Source organism: Centrocercus urophasianus, unplaced genomic scaffold, assembly GCF_019232065.1.
Source record: "Centrocercus urophasianus isolate 14NV4802_14NV808 unplaced genomic scaffold, USGS_Curo_1.0 seq_21, whole genome shotgun sequence".
Lineage (NCBI taxonomy): Eukaryota > Metazoa > Chordata > Aves > Galliformes > Phasianidae > Centrocercus > Centrocercus urophasianus.
In genome coordinates this window covers 14,824,447-14,848,095 of record NW_024884767.1, presented here as the reverse complement: position 1 = coordinate 14,848,095, position 23,649 = coordinate 14,824,447, and the positions used below count along the sequence as shown (strand labels likewise).

Below are 23,649 nucleotides of genomic sequence, written 5' to 3'. Positions count from 1 at the left end.
CTGCCTTTACACAAGACGGTTTTTTTACAAGTTCAGAAAAATTCACTCTGAAACAGTAATAGATTTTGTATCATTTGGAACACTTTGCTTGTGAGGCTGCTGATGGCAGACTGCACTGCATCAGCCCAGTGCTTGCTTGTTAACTGGCATTTGTCCGTGGCTTTTTACAAGCATGCTGTAAAATGCAGGCTCACCACAGTCAAACTTCTGAATGCAAAAGACCCTAAGAGCAGAAGTTTGATACAACATGCTTTAGTCCCTGCTGGTGAGTGTATGTGAAAGGAGATTGACAAACACTGCTGAGCATCTCCTTTGCAAAGATTCATGCCTTGGTGGATAGAGTGAAATGCTGTAGAAAGCTGTATGGTACTAGCATGAGCTGAATACAGCAATCAAAATGGTTCTGGAAGGGTGTTGGGCTGCAGAAAGCAGTCCCAGACTGGAGGGGTCTGCAGCTCATCTCTTGCTCAGTGAGGGTCTCTCTCCTGCCATTTTGCTGCAGTGAAGCCTCCATCCTTGGAAACAAGGACACCACCATGATTCCTAAGGAAGAGAAATGAAGGTGCTCTGAGTTGTCACTGCACAGCTCAGCAGGCAGATAGCATTATTTGCTAAGCAGCAAATACGTGAAGGCTCTGGAAAATAAGCAGCAATTTATGAATGTGTGGCAGCTATTTCTCAGCTTCCACATATGTCCATATCATGCTATTAGCAAAACTTGTGCTGTGAAGTTTTGTTTTTCTAAGAGAAGTGCATGGAAGTATGGTGTTCAGGGCTCTGCAGATCTTTGTTAGTGCCACACATACTGCCTGTTTCCAATCTGGCAGGCACACAGAAGTCTCAGCATAGTGCTCCAGCTCCTGGTTTGTGCAGCGTTTTGTGTTTTTTCTTGGTGAATAACTCAGTTCTCTGTAGTTGACTTGTAGCTGCTGAGGTTAATGGCATATAGCTTATCTAAGTATGGTATTCAAGTAACAAAAATATCTACACCAGGCAGGGTAAACGGTGGCAGCTAGAGCAGTGGCAATGATACAACAAAGTCCTAAAGATACCAAAGGTAACCCAAGAGGCAGCCCAGAACTTCCTTAAAGCTACTTCACAGTACAGTAATAGCTCAGAAAATGTCCTTCCCTCCTTTTCAGAATAAATGTAGTTGGAACATACAACCATGGTGGGAAAAGGTAATTCTGCTTTTGTGTGAAGAAATTTGGTTTCCCTGATAAGCCCCTGCATAATACAGCATTTTGTAGAACAGAAATCATCGGCTGTGTTGGAACGCAATAAAATAAGAAAAATGTGATAAAGAGCTTGGAGGAGAGAGATGGGAATGAAATAATTACCTAGTCTGGAATTTAAGGATGTTGATTTCAAGACATGTATAAATTTTATGATTCTTCACATAACCAAAATTTTGCCTTATGTCTGGGATTTAAAACTTTGGCCAGAGCAATTCGGTGAATATTTGTTGGAGGGTAAGTACAAACACTGTGAATCCTTTAACATAAGGATGTGACAACGTGCACATATATGATTATAAAGTTAGTAAACGTAACCGAAGCAAAAAAATACATTGGATGCTCTTCATCCCCACCAAGTTGGAACACAAAACAAAAACACTTTGTTGGAAGGCATGTTGTGGAGGTAGGCATAGTACAGAAGCAGGAACTATAAAATAGAGTTCCCCAATTCTGGACTTATCAATAAAATTAACTTTGTAGATATGTGTGTAATTACATAAAAGTACACACACACACATTTAAATTTATTGAAAGAGAGAGGTAGATTCTGAAAGTCTCTGAGAGCCACAACAGCTGCAATAACTTTTTGAGCTGTCTTCTCCCATTTGCCAGCATTACTCAGCTGGAACTGAAACCTTAGTGTTTAACATTCCTGTACACATGGATCACATCTGGATGTCAGGGGCATCAAGGTATGAAAAATTAATGGATACAGTGGAACAGCTTTCCCCAGCTCTGGCTCCTTCCTACCAAGACACAGCTGGAAAAGAACACTGCTGTGCCTTCTTCCCTTAGTGTGCTGCGGACATGGCTGGAGCAGGCTGACAACACTAGCACAGCACTGTGAGGTGGTGAGAGCTGTCACAGTGTGTGTGAGCAGGGGATGAGTCCAGCCCTTTACCTGTACACTAGGAAGATGTCTGTTAGCCAAGGAGCTTTAAACACCATGTGTTTGCTCCTATTAAATACTGTAGATGCACTCCCATAATGGAAAGTAGTAGCTGCTTTTTTTTGTTTGCACTGTAGCATTATATGATAGTACACAAAGTGAAGCTGTACATTTCTGCGTGGAGCTCCAACTCCAAGAACAACTGTCAGCACACACTCAAGGCCAGAGGCATGCTTTTCTCCTGTCTAATGCCCCATCCTGTGTCCTGGCTGCAGCCCAGGAAGGGCTGCTATTTGCTGGATGGGAGGAGACATACCACACCAGGCAGGCTCCTAGTGCTCTGACAGACCTGCATCACCTTGGGTACTGAGGAGCTCACGCCTCCTTCTTAGACTGGTTTTGCTCCAAAAGTCTGAGTAGTGCTTGAGTATAAACATATTGCCTGTAGGAGAGCGGTTGGCTGATCTGTTATCTCCAGTTAGTGTCCAGTTGGGTGTGGGTGGGGTATCTCCTTTCCTCCCCATTTCTTAGAATCATGAGCACTTTTTCTGGAACTTTTCCTTTCTGAAGAGCATATAGCTGGGTGACAGAAGTAACACAAAGCTGTGCGACAAATGCCAGAACCAGAAGATAATTCAGTGCCTTTTGTTAGTTTTAAACAGAAAAGGAAGGCACCTGGGCTGTCTCAAGTGCTTGGGCTGTGCCAGAGAAGGGCATGAAAGGCTCAGAGTGTGGAGAGGTGAGAGGAGTACCGTGCAGGTCCTGCTCCTCAGCACCAGGGGCTGCTACATCAAACTGTGTCTTCTTCTGTCTGTGAAGAAGATGTTAGGCTAGTCACCCCAAAGAAACACAGGGCTCAGGAACCCTAAAAGATGTTATGTGTGCTATATATGATAAAAGATCTTCTTAATACCAGCTGATATAATAGGACTCTTATTTTTGCAGCATTGCCACTTAGAGCATTGGCAGAAGATGCAGCAAAGTCTATTCATAATATTTGGTCCCTGTTGTCTGGAGCTGTGAACAGTTATCTGCTTTACAATACAACACTGCGGAATCAATCATTGCACCTACATATCTATACATAAGGAAAGTTGATCAAATAGAAAAGTGACTGTAGTCCTTATCCCTCTGCTGGGCAGGTCTGAGATACTTCTCCAAAATGAAATTAGCATCTACTAGGCTTCAGACAGTTATTCTGGTAATGCAAAAGGCAAGCCAAGCCCTCAGGTGTGGTTTATAGCTACAAATGGCATGTGATCTCCAGAGACAATATTCTCCACTAAGTCATACTCATTTGTCCACAGAACCATGCATAGAGTACTGCTTTATCACTCTAGCCTCTTAGTATCATCTTTCTCATGCCTGTTAGAGCTAATGCTGCTGATAATAAAGCTTCAGTTTTAATCTAAGTAATGTAAATTAATTGTGCAAGCCAAATCTCTTGACACTTCAGCCCCTAGGAATGCTGTTCTCATCCCCTTTCAAAGCAACAGTGCTGAGCACATCAGCTGTGACAAGGCCATGCAGTTATAATCCTGCACAGTAATTCTCTTTCTTCCTCCTGGGCAGGACAGAGAAGCTCTAGATTTTGCAAGTGTCCAGTGATCAACTTCCCAGTTTTAGCCATATTTAGCTAATAAAACTGGGTATATGAAGAATGAAGAGCGAAAGTCCGTGGTTGTTGAAGTGCTGTCTATCTGAGATATTGCTATTAAGGTCTGTCTCCTTCTTCTGTATGATGTAACTGAAATGATTTAAATCAATTGGCCTCATCACAGCAGTGAAGGCAATCATGGGATGATGTCCTAGCAGATTAATACAGAGTGTATAAACCACACAACCATCCAAATATCATCTCAAAGAATCACAGGATCACATAATGGCCCAGGTTGGAAGGGACCTCAAGGATCATGAATCTCCAACCCTCTATCACAGGCAGGGCCACCAACCTCTACATTTAAAACTAGAGCAGGTTGCCCAGGGCCCCACCCAATCTTACTTAAGAAGTCTTATAATAATGCAAGAAATTCTAAGTCCCACATCTGCTGGAACGAGAGTATCTAGGAAAAATAAAAATCAAAACTTGTAATGTTATTTTATTACTTATAAATGCTAACTTTACAGAAACCAGTACTATAACCACCACAATTCCCTAAGCCCTGCCAAACTCCTGCAACAGGAACACCAGAGGATTTTGCTACACTGTACATCAAATAGAGCTCTAGAGCTCCTCTTCAGCTTTCTCTGAACAACAAAGATAGAGAAAAGTGTCTCTAAGTCCTTTTTCCAGGGTCTCAGGTTCCCTTGTTTCTCTTTCTTTTTCAGCCCTTGCAATCAGCCATGCTCATGAAAGTTGAGCAAATAAATCATTTAGGTGGAAAATTCTCACCACTAACCCCACTGTTCTTTTATTAGAAACCAAAGCTGTTCTGTTTATACTATTAATGCATCTCCCAGTCCTTCCCTTGGCTTGCTACGGATACGTTGTCCTCAGAGCTGTGTTGTTACTCCAAAAGCCAGCAAGTAGTTTTTTATGTGAGCAACTTGGTTGAGAAACATTCATGAAACTAAGCAGAATGGACAGTATGCATATGCATTTTCAGAGAATACGTATCTCTGTAGTGCTGTCCTCCCAGAAACTGGCCTGGATAACAACAGGGCCTGGGGAACAGCAAGGCCCAGTGTAGCTGAAGAGCACTGCAGGAGGTCTCAGGTGGGCACTGCCACCATACTGCCCTCGCTACGGAGGTGGGCACCTCAACCACTGTGCTCAGGTCTTCACCAGTCTGGCTGCAAGAGGATGGTGACTGCAAACCATAAGAGCTTTTACTGAGAGTAATTCCTAACAAGAGCTTGTGGCTGTGAGCAAACCCCAGCTTGGTGCCATTACGCACAACAGGAACCATTTCCTTATTCACACCACACGCCCCTCATGAGAAGTCATACTAGTGCTGCTGATTAAGGAGCAGAAATTTCATTTAATGTTCCAAAGGGGACTCTTGCGGACTTTCCTCTTTCACTCCCTCTCTCTCTCTCCCCCTCTCTCTTTTCTTTTGGCAGAAGAAACAGTGTTACGAGACTTATGCCAGTGAGAAAGTGAACTCTGAAGTGATTAGGAGAAAGGTGGGAATGGGGAGGTCATGAATTCTGGTCCTTAGAACTAAGATAAATAAGACAGTCTTTATGAATAGCAAGTGTGGCTGAGTCGGTGTGGGGATAGGAGCAGAAGGAAGAAAGAGACTTCCTCATCGGGAGGAAGAAATGCATTAGTCACACAGAGCTGTGCTGGAATGTCCTTGCAAGCTTAGGAGGCACTAAACTAAGTGTAGTTGTCTATTACAGACCCCTGCAGAGGAGCTCTTAGCCCAGTCACTCATCAGCTTAAGCTGTTCTTTTCCTGAGGGGATGCAGTTTGTGAAGGCCTAGTGCCTGGCTTGGCCTGGTTGGTTCTTGGTGGCTCCTGTTTGTGAGGCTGGGTGTGGGAAGCTTTGAGCTTGTGCTAATTCAGGCTGCACAGGTAGGGGCCGTGCTGCTAAGACAAACAGGCTAGCAATGCTACTGACTTGTCTCACTGAGTACCTTATAAACCTGTTGCAGAAGTTCATTGGTTTCAGAGCAATGGTGCCTGGATTCCTAACAATAATATTGGAAAGTGTCATCTAGGAATTGAATTTCTCAAATTACCTCCATGTTCTGTGTACCTGACTGCTGCTTTTACTACTCTGTGTCTAAGAACACCTGTACTATCAACACTGCTTGTACTAGCAGTGTACTGTTGCTTGTACTGTACTAGCAAAAGCATTAGTGAATAAACAGAAATTCATGGATTGCTTGTTTGATGGTGCACATTTACTTCACACTAAGCCTGTTTGTGTAGTAACTTTCTGATACTCTGTAAATGAACCAGAGAGAACCTGGACAATTTTACTGTATAAGCTGTAATAAGCTGTAATATGTTGTATTTGGGACCAATATACCTGCTTTCGTGCTTGTACGGAAATGCCAATATGACACAAGAATGTGCTTATGTGATGGGAAGTCTGTTCTTAATAAATGACTTGCATGACTGATCTGGTGCTAAATAAACAATTCATCTAGAAATGCCTACATCTTTTATTTGCTGACAGCGAGGGACCAGCTAAGCAGAGGATGGTAGCCATCATTAAAGTAAGATGAAATTATGTGTGTTGTCTGCTCCTAGCACAGCTGTGAATTAATTCCAACTTGCAGTAACATTTCAACTTCCTCAAAAGCTTAGCAGTTGGATAAAAAAATAAGTCCGTTATTAGAGGTGGAATACAGAAAAGGAGGACTGGAAGGACATTTGGAAGGTCTCTTCCTGTGCCTTAGGAAGGGCTTTGTGAGATGGATACCCATCCGTTCTGAGAGACCTCCAGCAGTGAAGTGTTGCTGCTTCCTTGTGCAGTCCACCGAACTGTTTTTCCATTCTTATTTCCAGAAAGTATTTTTAAAAGTTCTGAGTCACTTTGTCGCAGTTAGCAGTCTGCCCATCACAGAGATCTTTTTTTTCTGCGACTGTTTCTTATGAATCCAAATGCTATTAAAATGCTGTTTTGTTAAGCGCTCTCTCAGCAAGTCTTTCCCCACGGGTTGTGTGTCCCATGTCTTTGCTCTTGGATTTTTCTGCCTCTAATTGGTTACTCTCTGTCTATATAGTCAAAAGCCAAGCTGCAAGTGATACCTGAGTGTAGGCCTTGCAAGAATGAGCTTCTGGAAGAAAAACTTTCTGTTTCTCTGCTCTGTTCTGTGAAGTAACTTCCTAGTCTCAATGCAGTGTGATTGGAACCCAAATTCAAGGCAGTGCTTGGATTGTAACCCTTAGCAAGTTAGAAGATCTGACTCAGATCTGATCTGATTGTATTTTGCCATTCTGCTCTGCAAGCCCACAACCAGCCCAGATGCTGTGTCTGGGTTGGAAGGCCACCTGTGCAGAAGCACTGAGTCACCAGCACAGCTTGGTGGGGACTGGAAGAGGCAGAATGTATCTCAAAGTTTAACCACTGGTCTAGGACTTCAGGATATGGTCATTCCTACAGAACATTTCATCCTTACCTTGGACTTTATTATTCATCTCACCCATCCTTATGTCTCCCATTAAGAAATGGGCCTAGATTAGGATTAAATTTTACAATATTTCTTAATCATTCTAATTGGTATCTTTAACCATTGTCCAGTGATCTTAAGTAGCTTCTGTACCTATTTCCATCCCACTTTTTGTAGAAGGTGTGTCAACTGTTTATGGGGTGGTTCAGCCCAGCTCTGCGACAAGTGCGGTGGGGGAACTCACGGACGCATGCCCTGGAAAGAGAAAACAGCAAAAACAATCTGAAGAGAAAAAAACTAATTTACTAAATACGATACTGGAATGCAAGGTAACACACTCTAATACAACATAATACAATATAATTAGAATTGAAGCTAATAAATCAATTTAAATGAGAGAGAGTGTCTAAAAACAGAAGATCTTACCCTAACGCTGAGGCAAAATGTGCAGTCAGGATGAGAAGAAGGGGAGAGAGCCAGGTCTTATGACTTTGCCAGGTGTTTTATCTCCTCTATCAACACAAAGTCCTCTGGTGCATATAGTTCTTTTCATCTGGATCAGGTGCCTGGAACTGGAGTATTAACACTTTAACTCCCAGTGCACTACATGATGTTATGATGTGGAATATCAATTACAAAAGTCATAAAATCATGACATTCCACCCCTTATTCAACATCACTACATCATGCATAGTATACATAAATAAACAATAATTGACAAGCACTAAACACACACACAAATATATATACGTGGAATTACTAACTGCACTCCCCCAACATTAAATTCCCTTGTAGTACACATTGAACATCCTCACTTTTCTGCATTGCTCACCAAGTAAACCCAGGTCCCTGAGCAAAAACTGTTCCATGGAGAGGTTTGCGCTTTTCAGAAGCTGGAAAGACCCAATCTGCTTTTCCCACCATGTTCTTTACATGTACTACTGGGACCTCATCTCCCTTGACAGTATGTAGGGAGATGGCAGAACCATGGCAATTGATAGATCCTCAAGTCTTGACCAACAAGATGGCTTCTACCAAATACTTCTCCCAGTGCTTAAATGTTCCACCACCCATTGCTTTAAAAATGTTTTTTAACAACCCACTCTATCCTTCAATTCTACCAGAAGATGATAAGGGATATGATAAATCCACTCAATGCCATGATCCTTGGCCCAAGTATTTACAAAACACTTTTTGAAATGAGTCCCATTATCTGATTCAATTCTTTCTGGAGTATCATGTTGCCACAGGACTTGTTTCTCAAAACCTTATATGTTGTTTTGGGCAGTAGCACGGGGTACTGTATATGTTTCAAGCCACCCACTGTTGCCTCCACCATGGTAAGCACACCACGCAAGATTGTGGCAAGGTGATATAATCAACCTGACACACCTCCCCATATTTATACTTCTGCTATCGCCCTTTCCCCCTAAAAGGTTTCATCCTTTTGGTTTGTTTAATTATGGCATGTGTCACAGTCATGAATAACCTGTGCAATAGCATCCGTAGTTAAGTCCACCCCTCGGTCACTAGCCCACTTATATGTTGCATCTCCTCCTTGATGGTCTGAGGTCTCATGGGCCCACCAAGCTAGAAATAATTCACTCTTGTGTTGCCAGTCCAAGTCTATTTGAGTCACCTTAATTTTGGCAGCTTGATCTATCTGGTGGCTATTTTGTTGTTTTTTAGTAGCCCAACTCTTGGGCACATGAGCATCTACATGACACACCTTTACCTTAATCCTTTATCATATCCTTTATTCGAGCAGCAGTGTGTTTCCTCAGGTCAGCAGCCCAAATAGGTTTACCCTTCCATTGCCAGTTGTTTTGCTCTAATTGCTGTAACCACTCCCATAAGGCATTTGCCACCATCCATGAGTCAGTGCAAAGTTAAAGCACTGGGTACCTTTCCCATCCAGCAACATCTAGGGCCAGTTGGACAGCCTTTACTTCTGCAAACTGACTCAATTTTCCTTTTCCTTCCGTGGCATCTGCAACTGCTCCTGTGAGGCTCCACATATCAGCTTTACATCTCTGATGTTTCCCCTCAGTACTACATGATCTATCTGTGAACAGGGCAAATTTCATTTTCTGGTAGTTCACTGTATGGTGGGGCTTCTTTAGCTCACAGTATTTCTTCTGCTTGTGATGTTCTAAACTTTTTACCTTCAGGCCAGTCCTTGAATATCTCTAGGATTTCTGGACGTCTGAGATTCCCTATCCAAGCTCGTTGTGTAATCAACGCAATCCACTTATTGTAAGTGACATCAGCAGCATGATGGGTGTAGGGAACCTCTCCCTTGAACATCCAGTTTAGCACCAGCAGCTGATGTGCCAGAAGGAGCTGTGGTTCAGTACCAATCACTTCAGAAGCAGCCCAAACACCCTCATATGTGGCTAAGATCTCCTTTTCAGTTGGAGTGTAGCACTCTTCAGACCCCCTGTATGCTCTCCTTCAGAATCCCAGGGGTCGGCCTCGGGTCTCTCCTGAGGCTCTTTGCCACAAACTCCAAGTGGGACCTTTCTCTCCAGCAGCAGTGTAGAGGATATTCTTTACATCCTGTCCAGTCCATACTGACCTCAGGGCCATGGCACAGGCTATCTCCTGTTTAATCTGTTAAAAAACCTGCTGCTGCTCAGGACCCCGTTCAAAATAATACTTCTTCTGTGTCATTTGATAGAGGGGGCTTACAACGAGGCTACAATGAGGCAATGAGTTTGAAACATGCATTCTCTAAAAGCCCACTTCACCCAGAAAAGATTCTCTTATTAGTGGGTGGAGACATGGCAGTGATTTTGCTGATCCCATCTGTTGGAATGTGACCACATCCATCTTGCCACTTTATACCTAGGAACTGAATTTTGTGGGCTGGTCCTTTCACTTTGCTTCACTTATTAGCAAAACCAGCACGCAGAAGAATTTGGATTATTCATTCTCTTTTCTTGAAAACTTCTGCTCTGTCACTCCCCACAGCAATATCATCAACGTGCTGCAGATGCTCAAGAGCACCGCCCTGTTCCAGTGCAGTTTGGATCAACCTGTGACAAATGGTTGGATTGTGTTTCCACCTGTGGGGCAAATGGTTCCTCCAAGTGAAAGTAAACTGTAGCCTACATTCTGTGGCCAAAGGAACGGAAAGGCATGAGCAATGTCAATGGTGGCATACCACTTGGCTGCTTTTGACTGCAGTTCATATTGGAGTTCTAACATGTCTGGCACAGCAGCACTCAATGGAGGTGTGACTTCATTCAGGCCACAGTAATCTTCTATCAGCCTCTGTTTTCCATTGGCTTTACACACTGGCCATATGGGGCTGTTAAAAGGTGAGTGAGTTTCACTGATCACTCCGACTTTCTAGCTGATGAATCAAATTATGAACGGGAAGCAAGCAATCCCTGTTAGTGCAATAATGCTGTCTGTGCTCCATTTTTGTGACAATTGGCACCTGTTGCTCTTCCACTTACAGCAACCCCACAACAGACAGATCTTCTGATAGACCAGGGTATCTGAAGCTCATAATGCAGCCATCCTTGCTTTGCTCCATCACGGTGGTTGCTCTTCACACTGCATGGCCTGGCCCAGTCCCAGGCACAACCATCACTGAGCACCAACTGAACATTGGTGCACGATTAGCTCCATCTGGGCTGAAACTGGCACACAAGGAGGGCACAGTGCAGTGCCATCTCAATCTGCGGCAAATATTTGTATGCATTGTGATATCTGGGCTAAACACAGTCCTGCGAGCAGTGAAAATATGCAGCTGTGCTTTCTCTTTTGATAAAGGAATTTGAAACTAAGTTTCAAAATAGCCAAAAAAATCATCTTTTTTTTTTATTTGGAACCCTATTTTCAGTTAATATAAAAACGTCACCTGCAAATTTTTTAATGGAGTGTATGGAGGTGCAATCCAAAATGTGATCAAGTCTCTTTATCAGACTTCCTTAAGACCTCTCTTACCACAGAGAAATACCCCTCACTCCACCATCACACCTGATTCCTGTCATCACTTTTGGCAGTTCGCACATTTGTAAGCAACTACAATCAAAGACGAAGTACAGGAAGAGTAAAATTTCATCAAAAGTCTCTGATGAGCAACTTGAGAGCTCACTAAGGATTGCAGCCTCTGCCACTGAACTACAATGATGTATCAGTTCTACAAAAGCAAGGTCACATATTCAACTGTTTTTATGTTTTTGTTGCCCTCTTTTTTAATGTTTTAATTAAAAAAAAACACATTAAGTTCTGTTGCATGCAGCGGAAAGGACAGTGGGTCACCTCCCCTGGTGCAGACTATTATGTATGCTGCATGCAGACTCTTATTGTTCATGGCTGGCAAAAATGCATAGCTAATAGTGACTGTGTTGAAAAAGAGTGTAGATGGAAATTTGCTCTACTAATGCTATTATGCTTTCTGTATTGGTCATAGTTTCCACTTTAATAAGTAAGAGGCATTACTTTCAGATGAATTTTTGTAGATGCAGTCCTAGACAACGAGTCTTCACTCAATGCAGCACAGGCAAGCCAAAAGGTACGGCATTTCTTCATTTGTTTAAGTTCTAGTTGAACACATGTCAAAATAAATGTTCTAGCACATAACTCTATATCGCCCATCTACATGCCTTCTGCAAGATGTTAAATGCATCTGTGTTTAGGTTGAATTTAATGTTAGTTACCTTTTAACAGGTTTAAGAAATAGCTTTATTAACCACCAAAATCAAGAAAAAAAAGTTCTTCCATAGCAAATGGAGTCACTAAAAAATGTTTAGAATATAAGCTGTGAGAGAATACTATCAGTGTATTTTCCAAGAGATTTTAATATAGCAGAAATTCAAGTCTGATTTGTGCATCTTCCCAGGCTGAATCATGACTCTAAGTAAAGATATATGTTTTTGCTTTTAAATATATGGAGATTGATACATTAGAGACAGATGAAAATGAGATACATCATTAGACATCACTCCCCCAAAGTAGCTGAATACTACACTACCTGCACAGGGATTGAAAAAGCCATGCCGTGAGTCTGTTAGCATTCATGTCTTAATTTATTCTGTAATTGCATTCAGAATAGAAACATAAATACCTTAAGCACTTAACACAGTCTTTCAAACCACTGTTTAGCCAGACTGACTTTCATTTCCTAAATAAAGGCCCAACTTGATTGGGTTCAATAGAACTGTTGCTACTTTTCCAGCAGTGGACCTGTAAGCCGAATAACTCGCTCACGCTATCAAAACAGTTCTAGTTGTTTGGAGGAATACACTGTTTTTACATTCTGATCCACTAAAAACATAGCAAGATAATCAAATTTGAGATTAGGGCTTGTGCTGTTCCCACAGTGTCTGGCTGAGGTACTGCTCCACCTCTCACCAGTGTGGTGGAGCACCTCGGGCTGCATCAACAGTGCACTTAGCTCAACATCTGTTTACTGCACAAACAAAATAAGTGGCACAGCTACAAAGAAAGTTCAATGCTGGAAGCTTTAGATGACAAATAAAAGCTGAACATAATGATTGTCTTATCTTTAGCCATCTTTCCCATCCACACATACAGGACATAGTTAAAATGACAGACTTAAAATAAACAAATATATTGCTTAAACCCCTGAATAGTTTTTTGCTTTTCTTTTGTTTTTTAAATTACTAGCTATATAAAAATATTGTTGATGTGTCTATATACATGCTTTTTCCCTAGCAAAAACTGACATCTATCTGCCGTTTATTCTTGGTTACCTCATTCAGAACCTGATTTCAAGTGACACAGTCTTGCTGAAACACTGAGTTCTAGTACTGAAGGCAGCATGTGCCTCTTCCCGACAATGGAAACACTGGCAAATCTCACAAAGTTGCATAAATTCTGTTGCTGTACTGATGACAGCAAAGTATACAAAGTAATTTACTTTGCCTTACACTATCTACTAACAAGCACAGTATGTGCTCCTGCGTTTCATCCCCTCAAATCCCTTCCTATTTTTTACTGTCTTGCTCAATCCAGACTGTTCTCTGACTTAGAAGGAAAGCAATACCATGGGAGGGGAAATAAATTCTTCTGATCTGATTGATTCTTGATACTGGCTTTTCTGGCTCTGAATGTACTCTGGTTAAAGAACAGCTCTGCCTCAATACCTCACACCTTTCAATCCCTAGCTGTATGAAAAGAAAATAAGTCGTGACTTCAAATACAATACTCTGTGAAACCAGTCACCTTTCTTACAGTTCTGTGTAACTCTATAGCTCAACTGCTTTAAATGATCAGCAAAGAGGTAACAGCAATGCATCACTACTGAAGTCATCAGCACACTGTCCATCATTGCACTCTTTCAATGCATCACTACTGAAGTCATCAGCACACTGTCCATCATTGCACTCTTAAACTAGAAAATTTTTAGAATCAAGAGAATATCCAAAATAAATCCTTAAGGTTTGCTGGCACCTTCCATGTATTTTCCTCATCTGAAAATTGTAGAACTGTATTACGCTGACATAAAAAGATCTGGCTCTGGTCTCTGCCTCCTGTAGTCTCTGTTGTTACTCACTTGAATGTTCAGACTCATTGTCAGAAACAATAGACTACATCTATTGAAACACACAAAGCCAGTTTACTTGGTTTTTAAACAACAAATTATAATGCATCATAATGCAAAATAAAAGGCCCACTTGGCTTTCAGATATTTGTCCTCATTCACTACATCTTTCCATTCCTTGGCCTCATACTGAAAACAACTCTGCTGATAAAAAAGAAACATGCATGGAGATATGTATATTAAAAGACATCATCAAATATTAAAATATTCCAAGAATTTTCTTACAAGTCTTCTTTCTTTGTCTGCTCTGTGCTTCATCAGCCTATCTTCATCTGAAAGCTTAAAAGGCCATTTTACGTCATACAAATAAGGCTGGATAACTCTATAGAGATGCAAGAGTCCTTAAACAGGGTATCTGAATAGGGACCTTGTGATCTTTTCTACAGCATCTAGTGCTCTGCAAACATCATCCTCATGTCTACAAGGGTCTCATGCTCCTTTTGACTTGCTTCTCCAGCAGTGAAGTGCTTCTGTAGGTTTAAACTGAGCTCTTTATGAAGACACTGACATACATCTGTATCACAACCCCTCTATTAGTACCTGAAGCCTTAAAAAAATACAATGAATATGCAGATTAATGACTATCTATGTAGCCTATGTAATTGGGAAAAACAAATACAGTACACCGTACACACAGCTTCCTCTGTAATCATGTCAGCACTCATGCCACAGAGCAGTATTGCTAGGGCTTTCTTACTCAATTATCAGTACCACTAGAAAGCAGCACACTCTAGCATCCAGGGAAAGTGATTACTCAGTATGATTGGTGGTAAAAGAGCACCCTCTGAACTTCCAGGCTGTGAGGGAAACAAAGAAGACAGGAAAGACTAGGAAGACAGGAAGACAGGAAGACTAACCAAGGAGTTTAAAAGGAACAGAAGAACACACAAAACCCCACAGAGAAGTGAATTCTTTGTTAAGACAACAAAGGCTGTTTCATGTCATCATCTGTAAGCATTTTAAACAGTGCTGTATACCTTAACACATAAAGCAGATTTGAAAAACTCTTACTACTTGGTGTCTTTTTTCTTTTTTCTTTTTTTTGCAGTGGCTAATGCCCAAAGAGACAATATTACAGGGGAACATCTACCATGTGAATGCATTTTCCTTAGAGTCCACTACCAAAACTGTATTGTACTACTAATTGTACTAATTGTATTACTGGCCCCAAAACACTAGGCTACAAGGTATCTTCCCAAACTACAACACAGCTACACTTGCACTGGTAAAGTACAGGGAAAATTACAATCTCAACTGAGAAATGGATGCATACCAACACTGAATGCTCAGTGTCAGGTTTTAAACAGATCTAAGGACCTAGCAGCACAGACAGTAGTAGGCTTTCCAAAGTCCCCACGCCTATCAGCATCGCTTGGTGGTTAAATATCCTTAAAAACATGACCCTCCACCTCCCTGTGGCTCTGAGCTTACCTATAGCTTGCTTTTTTTACATTCAGTCAGCCATATTTTAAGATGCTTAGTTCACTTACTAGAAATTTCAACAGAAAACTCTACTGTACCATTCCATGACGTTGGTAGTCTGTGCTGCTCTGCTCCAAAGCCTATGCCTAAGCAACTTAATGATACTATCTGTAGTTTTAGTATCTGTAGGGTTTTCAGCTAAGGAAGACAAAACTTAAGCTAGAAAACACAATTCCACGCAAAACTTAGTAAAAACAACTATTTAGAAGTGCCAAGTACTATAGGGAAACCATTGCAGGTTTACTATTTTTTGCTATTTTAACAACTACATGTGTGATTAAAAGTCCACTAAAAACTAGGGAAAGACACCTCATGACTTACATTAGCTTTGGATCAGCTGTAAGGGCATTTCTTTATCTAAGCACTGAGACTGTTATATACAACAGTTAACAATCTGCAGTTACAACATTAAAGAAATGCCAATAATAAATACTTCATTTGCTAACATGAGCAAATAGCTTTCTTTTGAATAGTACTGTTTAACAGTATGGCTTCGGACCATCTCAATGATAAAGCAAAGCAAATTAACATAGAAATTAAAGATGCATTAAAGGTACAAACTACATAAATTAAAAACTTAATCTGTAAACATATATATATATATAAATTGCATCTCCTATGAGCTGCTGTCTGTACAGCAATGTGCACACACAAAATCCTGAGCACTCTACTCTCTGTACTGCTGTTGAGAGCCAAGTTTCTGATCAACTTTTCAAATTTACACTCACATTTTCTGTTTTCCACCTAAGGAAGTAAGGGATGTATAGGTTCAGAGTACTCACACAGCTGCAGTGTGCTAAGCAGGAAAAAAGATCTTGTGCTGTGAAATAGGAATGTATTCTAAGTATGACATCAAAGTTGTCTGGGTCCCTCTGCACACAGGTTCAGGAGTCATTCAGGAACAATGTTATTCACCTTTGCGTTCAGTAGTTAACCTATGTTAAACTAATCAATATAATTTGATTGCAAGAAATGCACAGGCTTCTAAGTCAGTTTTTGTTTATGATTTCAGTGCCTTTTTGAGGTCAGAGTAGAAATTGGCCAGGGTACTAGCCATGGCAGTGTCTACTGCAGACTGAGGTAGCATCCCTCGCAGTTCGGTCTGAATATAGCCCGTCAAAAGGCTGTGGCTAGGACAGTCCTTAAGAGGGACGCAGAACCAGCCACACGGGTGATTGAATCCACGGACAAAATTAGGTCTCACCTCTCCGTAGTTAAGGCTTATACCTGTCATGGAAAACAAACAAAAAAGAGAAAATTTGAATTCGAGACAGATACAGTGTATTTCACAGCAACTCCTTTTTCTACTTGGAGAATTTAGAAGTACTTTGCAGAGGAAGCAGTCCAGGATGTTTCTAGACTGTGTAGAAGACAGCTTCCTTACGCAACTGGTAGGAGAGCCTACCAGGGGTGGTGCCCTGCTGGATCTGGTCTTCGCTAACAGAGAAGGACTGGTGGGAGAAGTGAAGGTTGGGGACTGTCTTGGGCAGAGCGACCATGGAATTGTAGAATTCTCCATTCCTGGGGATGTCAAAAGAGTGGCCAGCAAAACTACCTTCTTGAACTTTCAGAGAGCGGACTTTGATCTGTTCAGGGCGCTTGTAGCGCGGGTCCCTTGGGAGTCACTTCTCAAGGGTAAAGGGGCACAGGAAGCCTGGATGCTTCTCAAAACAGAAATCTTAAAGGCGCAAGAACAGGCTGTCCCTGAATACCATAAGGCGAGCCGTGGGGGAAGATGACAGGTGTGGATGAGCTGGGAACTACTCAGAACTGAGTTAAGACTCAGGGAGAAAAAGAGGGTCTACATCCTCTGGCAGAAGGGACAGACTACTTGGGGAGATTACAAAGTATGCAGGAAGAAAGCTAGGAAGGCAAAAGCCCAACTTGAACTCAGGTTGGCCTCTGCAGTAAAAGAGAATAAAAAATCCTTTTATAAACATATCAATGGCAAAAGAAGAACCAAAGATAATTCTTATCCTATACTTGATGCAGCAGGGAATGTGGCCACTGAGGACAAGGAGAGGGCTGAGATCCTCAATGTCTTCTTTACATCTACCTTTAATAGCTAGATCAGTCATCCTCTGGGCTTTTTATGTCCTGATCTGGAAGTCTGGGACACTGCACAGAATATGCCTCCTGCAATTCAGGTGGAGACAGTAAGAGAGCTCCTCCTCTGTCTGGACTGTCACAAGTCCATGGGACCGGATGGGCTGCACCCTTGGGTGCTGAGGGAGCTGGTGGGGGTGATTGCCAAGCCCCTCTCAGCCATCTGTCAGCGCTCCTGGTTAACTGGAGAGGTCCCGGAGGATTGGAGGCTTGCTGTGACTCCCATCTTCAAGAAGGGCCATAAGGAGGATCAGGGGAACTGTAGGCCTGTTAGCCTGACCTCAGTACCAGGGAAAGTATGGAGCAAATCATCTTGGACGAGATTGCACAGCATGTGCGTGGTGTCCAGGGGATCAGGCCCCGCCAGCACAGGTTCATGAAAGGCAGGTCGTGCTTGACCAACCTCAACTCCTTCTATGACTGGGTGACCAGTCTGGTAGATAAGGGAAGGGCTGTTCACAGAATCACAGAATTGTAGGGGTTGGAAGGAACCTCCAGAGATCATCGAGTCCAACCCCCCTGCCAAAGCAGGTTCCTACACCTTGACGTAGTTCTACCTAGACTTCAGCAAAGCCTTTGACATGGTCTCTCACACACTTCTGGGTAAACTGGCTGCCCGTGGTCTGAACAGATATACACTTCTTTGGGTAAGGAACTGGCTAGAGGGCCATGCCTATTGGGTCGTGGTGAATGGAGTTAAGTCCAGCTGGCGACCCGTTTCAATTGGTGTCCCCCAGGGGTCGGTACTGGGGCCCATCTTGATTGATATCTTTATTGATGACCTAGATGAGGGGATTGAGTGCACCCTCAGTAAGTTTGCAGATGACACCAAGCTGGGAGGTGGTACTGATCTGCCTGAGGGTAGGGAGGCCCTTCGAAGGGATCTGGATAAGCTGGATCACTGGGCTGAAGGGGACGGGATGAGATTCAACAAGGCCAAGTGGCAGGTCCTGCACTTCGGCCACAACAACCTCATGCAGTGCTGTAGGCTTGGGGATGAGTGGCTGGATGACTGTGAAGAAGAGGGAGACCTGGGCGTATTGGTTGATGCTTGGCTGAACATGAGCCAACAGTGTGCCCAGGTGGCCAAGAGGGCCAACGGCATCCTGGCCTGCATCAGAAATAGTGTGGCCAGCAGGAGCAGGGAGGTGATCATCCCCTGTATTCCCTGCCACTACAAGAAAGACGTTGAGGCCCTGGAGCACGTCCAGAGAAGGGCAACGAAACTGGTGAGGGGTCTGGAGCACAAGTCTTATGAGGAGTGGCTGAGGGAGTGGGAATTATTTAGTCTGGAGAAGAGGAGGCTCACGGGAGACCTCATTGCACCTGAAGGGAGGTTGTGGTGAAGACAGATTTGGCTTCTTCTCCCAGGCAACACAGGGAAATGGCCGCAAGTTGGACCACAGGAGGTTTAGATTAGACATAAGGAAAAACTATTTCTCTCAGAGAGTGGTCAGGCACTGGAATGGCTGCCCAGGGAGTTGGTGGAGTCACCGTCCCTGGCAGTGTTCGAGAGGCATCTGGACGACATGCTGCGTGATGTGGTTTAGTGCTTGTGGTGGCAATGGTGATGAGGAGATGGTTGGACTAGATGATCTTATAGGTCGTTTCCAACCTTGTGATTCTATGATTCTATGACTCTACTGCCAGAGACACTTCTACATTTTTGGGTACTTTCATGCCTGAAAGCTGTCTGCTGTCCATCCAAACTCATTCACAGACAAGCAGAGCTTGACAAGCAGAAATCAACATTAAAAGACACTCTTTCCACTAACGAGCTTCTTACTCTACTCATTTTGAGTAGAGTTGAGACAGGCCACACAACTTGCCTGAACCATCTTACAGTCAACATAAATGACTCTTGGCACAGAGATGGGTAATGCAGTAACTTATATACTTTTTCAAGTATGTAGAACTTCTAAAATCTTCTGAAATACTTGTTGGAGATCATCTTATAGCATTTTTGAATGTTTACTGCAGAACCATTATTAATTCAAATTGTATCTTAAGCCAAACAGCCATTGTTAAAAATTAAGCAGTTGAGTGGTACCTTACCACATGATAGAAGCCCATCTTCATAGCTTGTGGTGTAAGAAAAATCAACAAACTCCCTTGGTGCTATGATGTTCCAGAGCTGTCCAGCAGTGGTGTAGCGCATCACACAGCAGTTCTTGTTGAGTGAAAGAGTGTTGAGTGAAAGAATGAGAGAAACAAAACAAAAGCATCTTAGTTTAATAAATGACACTGTATTCAAACTTGTCAGCAGCTAGCCTTTTCCACAGAGATGGCAGCTTCTATCAATTACATGCTCTCCAGACAACTTCAGTGAGGTATAAAGAAGATGCTGCTTTTAGTCTAAACACTGAAGTTCGCCGGGACTTGCCATCTGCAGCTGCAGAGACTGATAACATACGGTACCTTTAATCCTGACTGACTGTAGTTACAGAACTGTAGTCACACCTGGAAAGTAAAAGCCATGTATGTTTTATATGGCTTTCCCACTACCTAGGAAGTCCAAAAGGAGCATGAACAAATTGCGAGACCGCTCTCAGCAGACATAAAGCCTCATGCAAAGTTACCCACAGCATGTATATCCACTACCCATGCAGATAAATAAGCACGGAAGAAAAACATCAGTACTTATTGAAACAACTGCTCTTCTGAATGTTAGATTCACATGAGTCTACAGGCACTTCCCTTCAGAATCTAAACAACTCTTTACCTCTTCAAACATTTCCACGATGTCCATTGTAGTCATTAAGCTGTCCCAGTCAAGCCTGTAAGGTCCAGGACGAATATGATCCACTATTCTGTTAGTAACATCTTCCACCACTCCTTGAGCTTTGTACCTAGAGAAATGTAAGTTTATACTTAAAAGAGATTAATTTTTATCAAGTATTCCATTAATCTGCAACAGCATATTTACTAGAATACCTTGGTACCTAGAACTTTATAGTCAGTGGAAAAGTGCATTAGAAAGGTAGTACAGGAAAGATCTGAGAATGCATCTGGTTTTTTTTGGTTTTTTTGTTTTTTGTTTTTTGCAATAAATATTATTATGAGAGTAATACCCTTACGCTATAATCTATATCTCTTAAATTGCAAATCAGAAGAACTGTCATGTTTCCTGTAACATGTTTTTCTGCTGCTCTTGAAAGGAGAACAAGGGAGTCCGCCAGGGAAAAGTAAAACTAACAACAACAAAAATGAGAGCAGAATACAATGGGAAAAATAGTTTTCATAAAGTAGAAGTAACGGTAATAGAATTAAGATGAAGATAAACTACATTCTGCTTTGTAGCCTAACACAGTACCAAATAATTTGGTGTAAGACACTGCAGAATGTTTATTTGTTGTATTTTAAGTAGACAACAGATGTTTTGGTTTCCAGAGTTACTGGGTTTCAAGCTCCTGAGGGGATGGAATTGATCACAGTCATTATTTTCAAAACACCTCTTATCCATTGAGCAGCTCTTTTCAATTGTAGGTAACTAGTGTCACAACTCACTGATTTATTTACTTGCGCAGTTCACCCCTTTCCACTCACAGTTACCTGGATGAAGCCAACCTCAGCTGTTTTTTCTTCAGAGGACCATATTAAAAGGCCATTGCCTTCCAGTTTTGCATTTGGAAAAGTTCTTCAAAGTGTTCTTTCTTAATCAGGTTTACACATAACCCTGCACTCACTTGCATATAGCAGCCATTCCCCTGTTGGCAGTCGTTCAAGTTACACAACCTGGTGTTGACAGTGTGCTGGTGCTCTGTACAGGGTCAGTAGACACTGTGTACCTAGTACCATCAACCCTTAACAAATTTACCAGAACAGAGTACCTAGAGTGTATCAGTCCTTGACATTCTTTTCAAACATTATCTTTTCACAGCACTTCCCATTTCTTCAGATTGTTGTTTTCTACTAAATACTTCTACCTGCAAATAACTACAAAACCACTGATAAAGTCACAGGAAGGCTCTATGTCATACACCTCTCCCACAGCTACAAGCTTGATATTTTGTTCTATCAGTTTCATAGCCAGTAAGAGTGTACAAACACTGTCCGTGTTGTCACTCAACAGTGCTGCAAACCTACCAAACCTGTATGTGATTGCATGGTTTGCAGACTGTCTTTTTAAAATGCCTGGGTACTTCCCAATGTGCACATCAGCCAGTGGGAGCTTTGTGGTGTGCTCCATAGTTTTGATTATTCATTATTCTAGACAGCAAACAAGCATGAAATATCAAAATATAACACTAAAAAGAAACAGCATAGGTCTTTACAAGACAACAAGGCACAGTAGATAATTTACTTAGCTGCTCCTGCAGAAAATCTGTGTAATTTGTTCACAGCCATCATTTCTAAAATACTAAGTATATTTGGGGAATCTTAAAAATTCAACATCTTGGCAAGCGTACTTACAGGTATCCGCTGAATTCTTCTGATGGTTTACGCCACACCACTGCATCTTTCTGGAAGAAAATTAAAGCTATTATGTTAATAGTAATTTACAAACCCTTCCAAGATGTACACAAAAAAATGCCTCAATTTATCCAGGCCAACTGTATTCTGGGCTGCTTCAAAAAGGGGGTGGCCAGCAGCACCAGGAGGGTGATTGTCCTCCTCTGATCTGCCCTCGTGAGGCCTCATGTCAAGGACAGCACCCAGCTCTTGGCCCAAAACGGATCCAGAGGAGAGCCTTGAAGACTATCGGAGAGCTTGAGGATCTCTTCTATGAGGACAGGATGATGGAGGTGGGCTTGTTCAGCCTGGAGGAAGGAGGCTCTGGGGAGACTTCATTGCAGCCTTCCATACTTACAGGAGACTGAGAGGAAGGCTGGGGAGTGACTCTGTCAGAGACCATATTAATAGGACAAGAGATTAAGGCTTTAAACTAAAAGCTAGGAGATTCAGATTAAATACCAGGAGGAAATTCTTTTTTCAGAGGGTGGTGAGGTGATAGCATGGGCTACCCAGAGAAGTTGTGGGTGCTCTATCCCTAGAGGTGTTCAGGCCTGGCTGGATGGGGCTCTGGGCAGTAGGGAACTAGGTGATTTTTAAGGTCCCTTCCAACCCAAACCATTCGGTGATTGTGAGAGGCTTAGGTGCTCTGTTCCTCCTTTTGAAGACACTGAATTTGTTAATTTAGTAAATAATCAAGTCATATTTGGAACACTTCACCTGTTACCAATGCTAACAAGGGAAAACAAAATATAAGAACAACCAAAAGTTTTGTTATAAAAGGGAAAAGAGAAACGTTGATGACATTAAGCTTATCAAACAGCTAAACCGAATGCCAGAGCACAACTGTTACACATCTACATGACCTACACCTGCTAGCAGACACGGGAGGGGCCGCTGCACCACTCACAGTTTTCCTGGCGAACCGCCACTCGCTGTCGGCGATGCTGTGGTAGCGGAGCAGAGTGTTCTTCAGCCTGGTAGCCAGGGGCGCGGGGTCCGGCAGCAGGTCCATCGGCGCTCTTCCTGTGCAAACACACGGCCCCACACATTGCCACCGGGCACCCCACCGCCCAGACCCGCAGGCTCTGTGCCTGCCTTCTACCTGCCCCCACCAGCCATCCCCCGCACTCAGCGCAGTGCCAGCCCCGACCCTGCCGCCCTGTCCCGCCGCCAGTCCTGCTCCGCTCACCCGCGGATACCGCCACGGTCCGCACCTCGCTCCCTCCCAGCTCCGGCGGGCGGCCCGGCGGCTCCGCTCCGCTGCCCAATCGGCCGATGCCGGCAGCCAATGAGAACGCAGCAGGTTTCCTGCGCGGCCAATGGCGACGCTGCCCGCCTCGGCAGAGAATGCGGTTCGGGGTGGGGAAGGGAAGAGAACGAGGGAGCGTGACCGGCTCAGTCCCTGCCCACCGTGCCTATCAGCTCGTATCGCGCGACGTGCCGCCGGGGCGCCATCACCAGCTGGAGGCTGCAGGGCGGCTCCCCATAGGCTGCCGCGGGGCAGGCACGTGCTTTGATTGGGCGGAGGAGAGACGTATTCCGTCCGGCTCCTGCCAGTCAGCGCGCTGTGAGGGTGGTGCCTTGGGGCTGCCGGCTGCGCGCGGGATTGTAGGGAGGGCTCCGCTTCCTTGCGGGCTGCTGCTTGGTTTGAATTGCCGGTGTGAGCGTGCCCGCCTGGCTTAGTCAACTTTTGGGTGAAGGAATGGCATGTTTTTATTGGAAAACGGCGATTTTTGAATAAAACCAAATTAGTGGAAGTGTGTCACCTTGTCGTGGATTAGTCATTCCGTGTGGGGGCTCGGCACAGCTGAGTGGTTTGGTTGGACTGGGTC

At 43.1% G+C, this 23,649-nt stretch overlaps 1 protein-coding gene across 2 annotated transcripts; it reads right to left on the bottom strand.

Annotated features, from left to right (window-relative positions):
- Positions 1–12,213: 12,213 nt before the first annotated feature.
- Positions 12,214–23,070, bottom strand: STARD4 (StAR related lipid transfer domain containing 4). Of its 2 annotated transcripts, none has more exons than XM_042822841.1 (6): positions 23,032–23,070; positions 22,725–22,840; positions 21,776–21,825; positions 20,085–20,211; positions 19,418–19,532; positions 12,214–16,483 (listed from the first exon to the last, which is right to left on the bottom strand). In XM_042822841.1, exons 2-6 carry the CDS (start codon positions 22,827–22,829, stop codon positions 16,257–16,259), a joined length of 624 nt encoding a protein of 207 aa, XP_042678775.1. In that variant the 5' UTR covers positions 22,830–22,840; positions 23,032–23,070; the 3' UTR covers positions 12,214–16,256. The 2 variants fall into 2 exon arrangements, with proteins under 2 accessions (XP_042678775.1, XP_042678774.1); XM_042822840.1 differs by having other exon boundaries at positions 23,007–23,065.
- Positions 23,071–23,649: the final 579 nt, after the last annotated feature.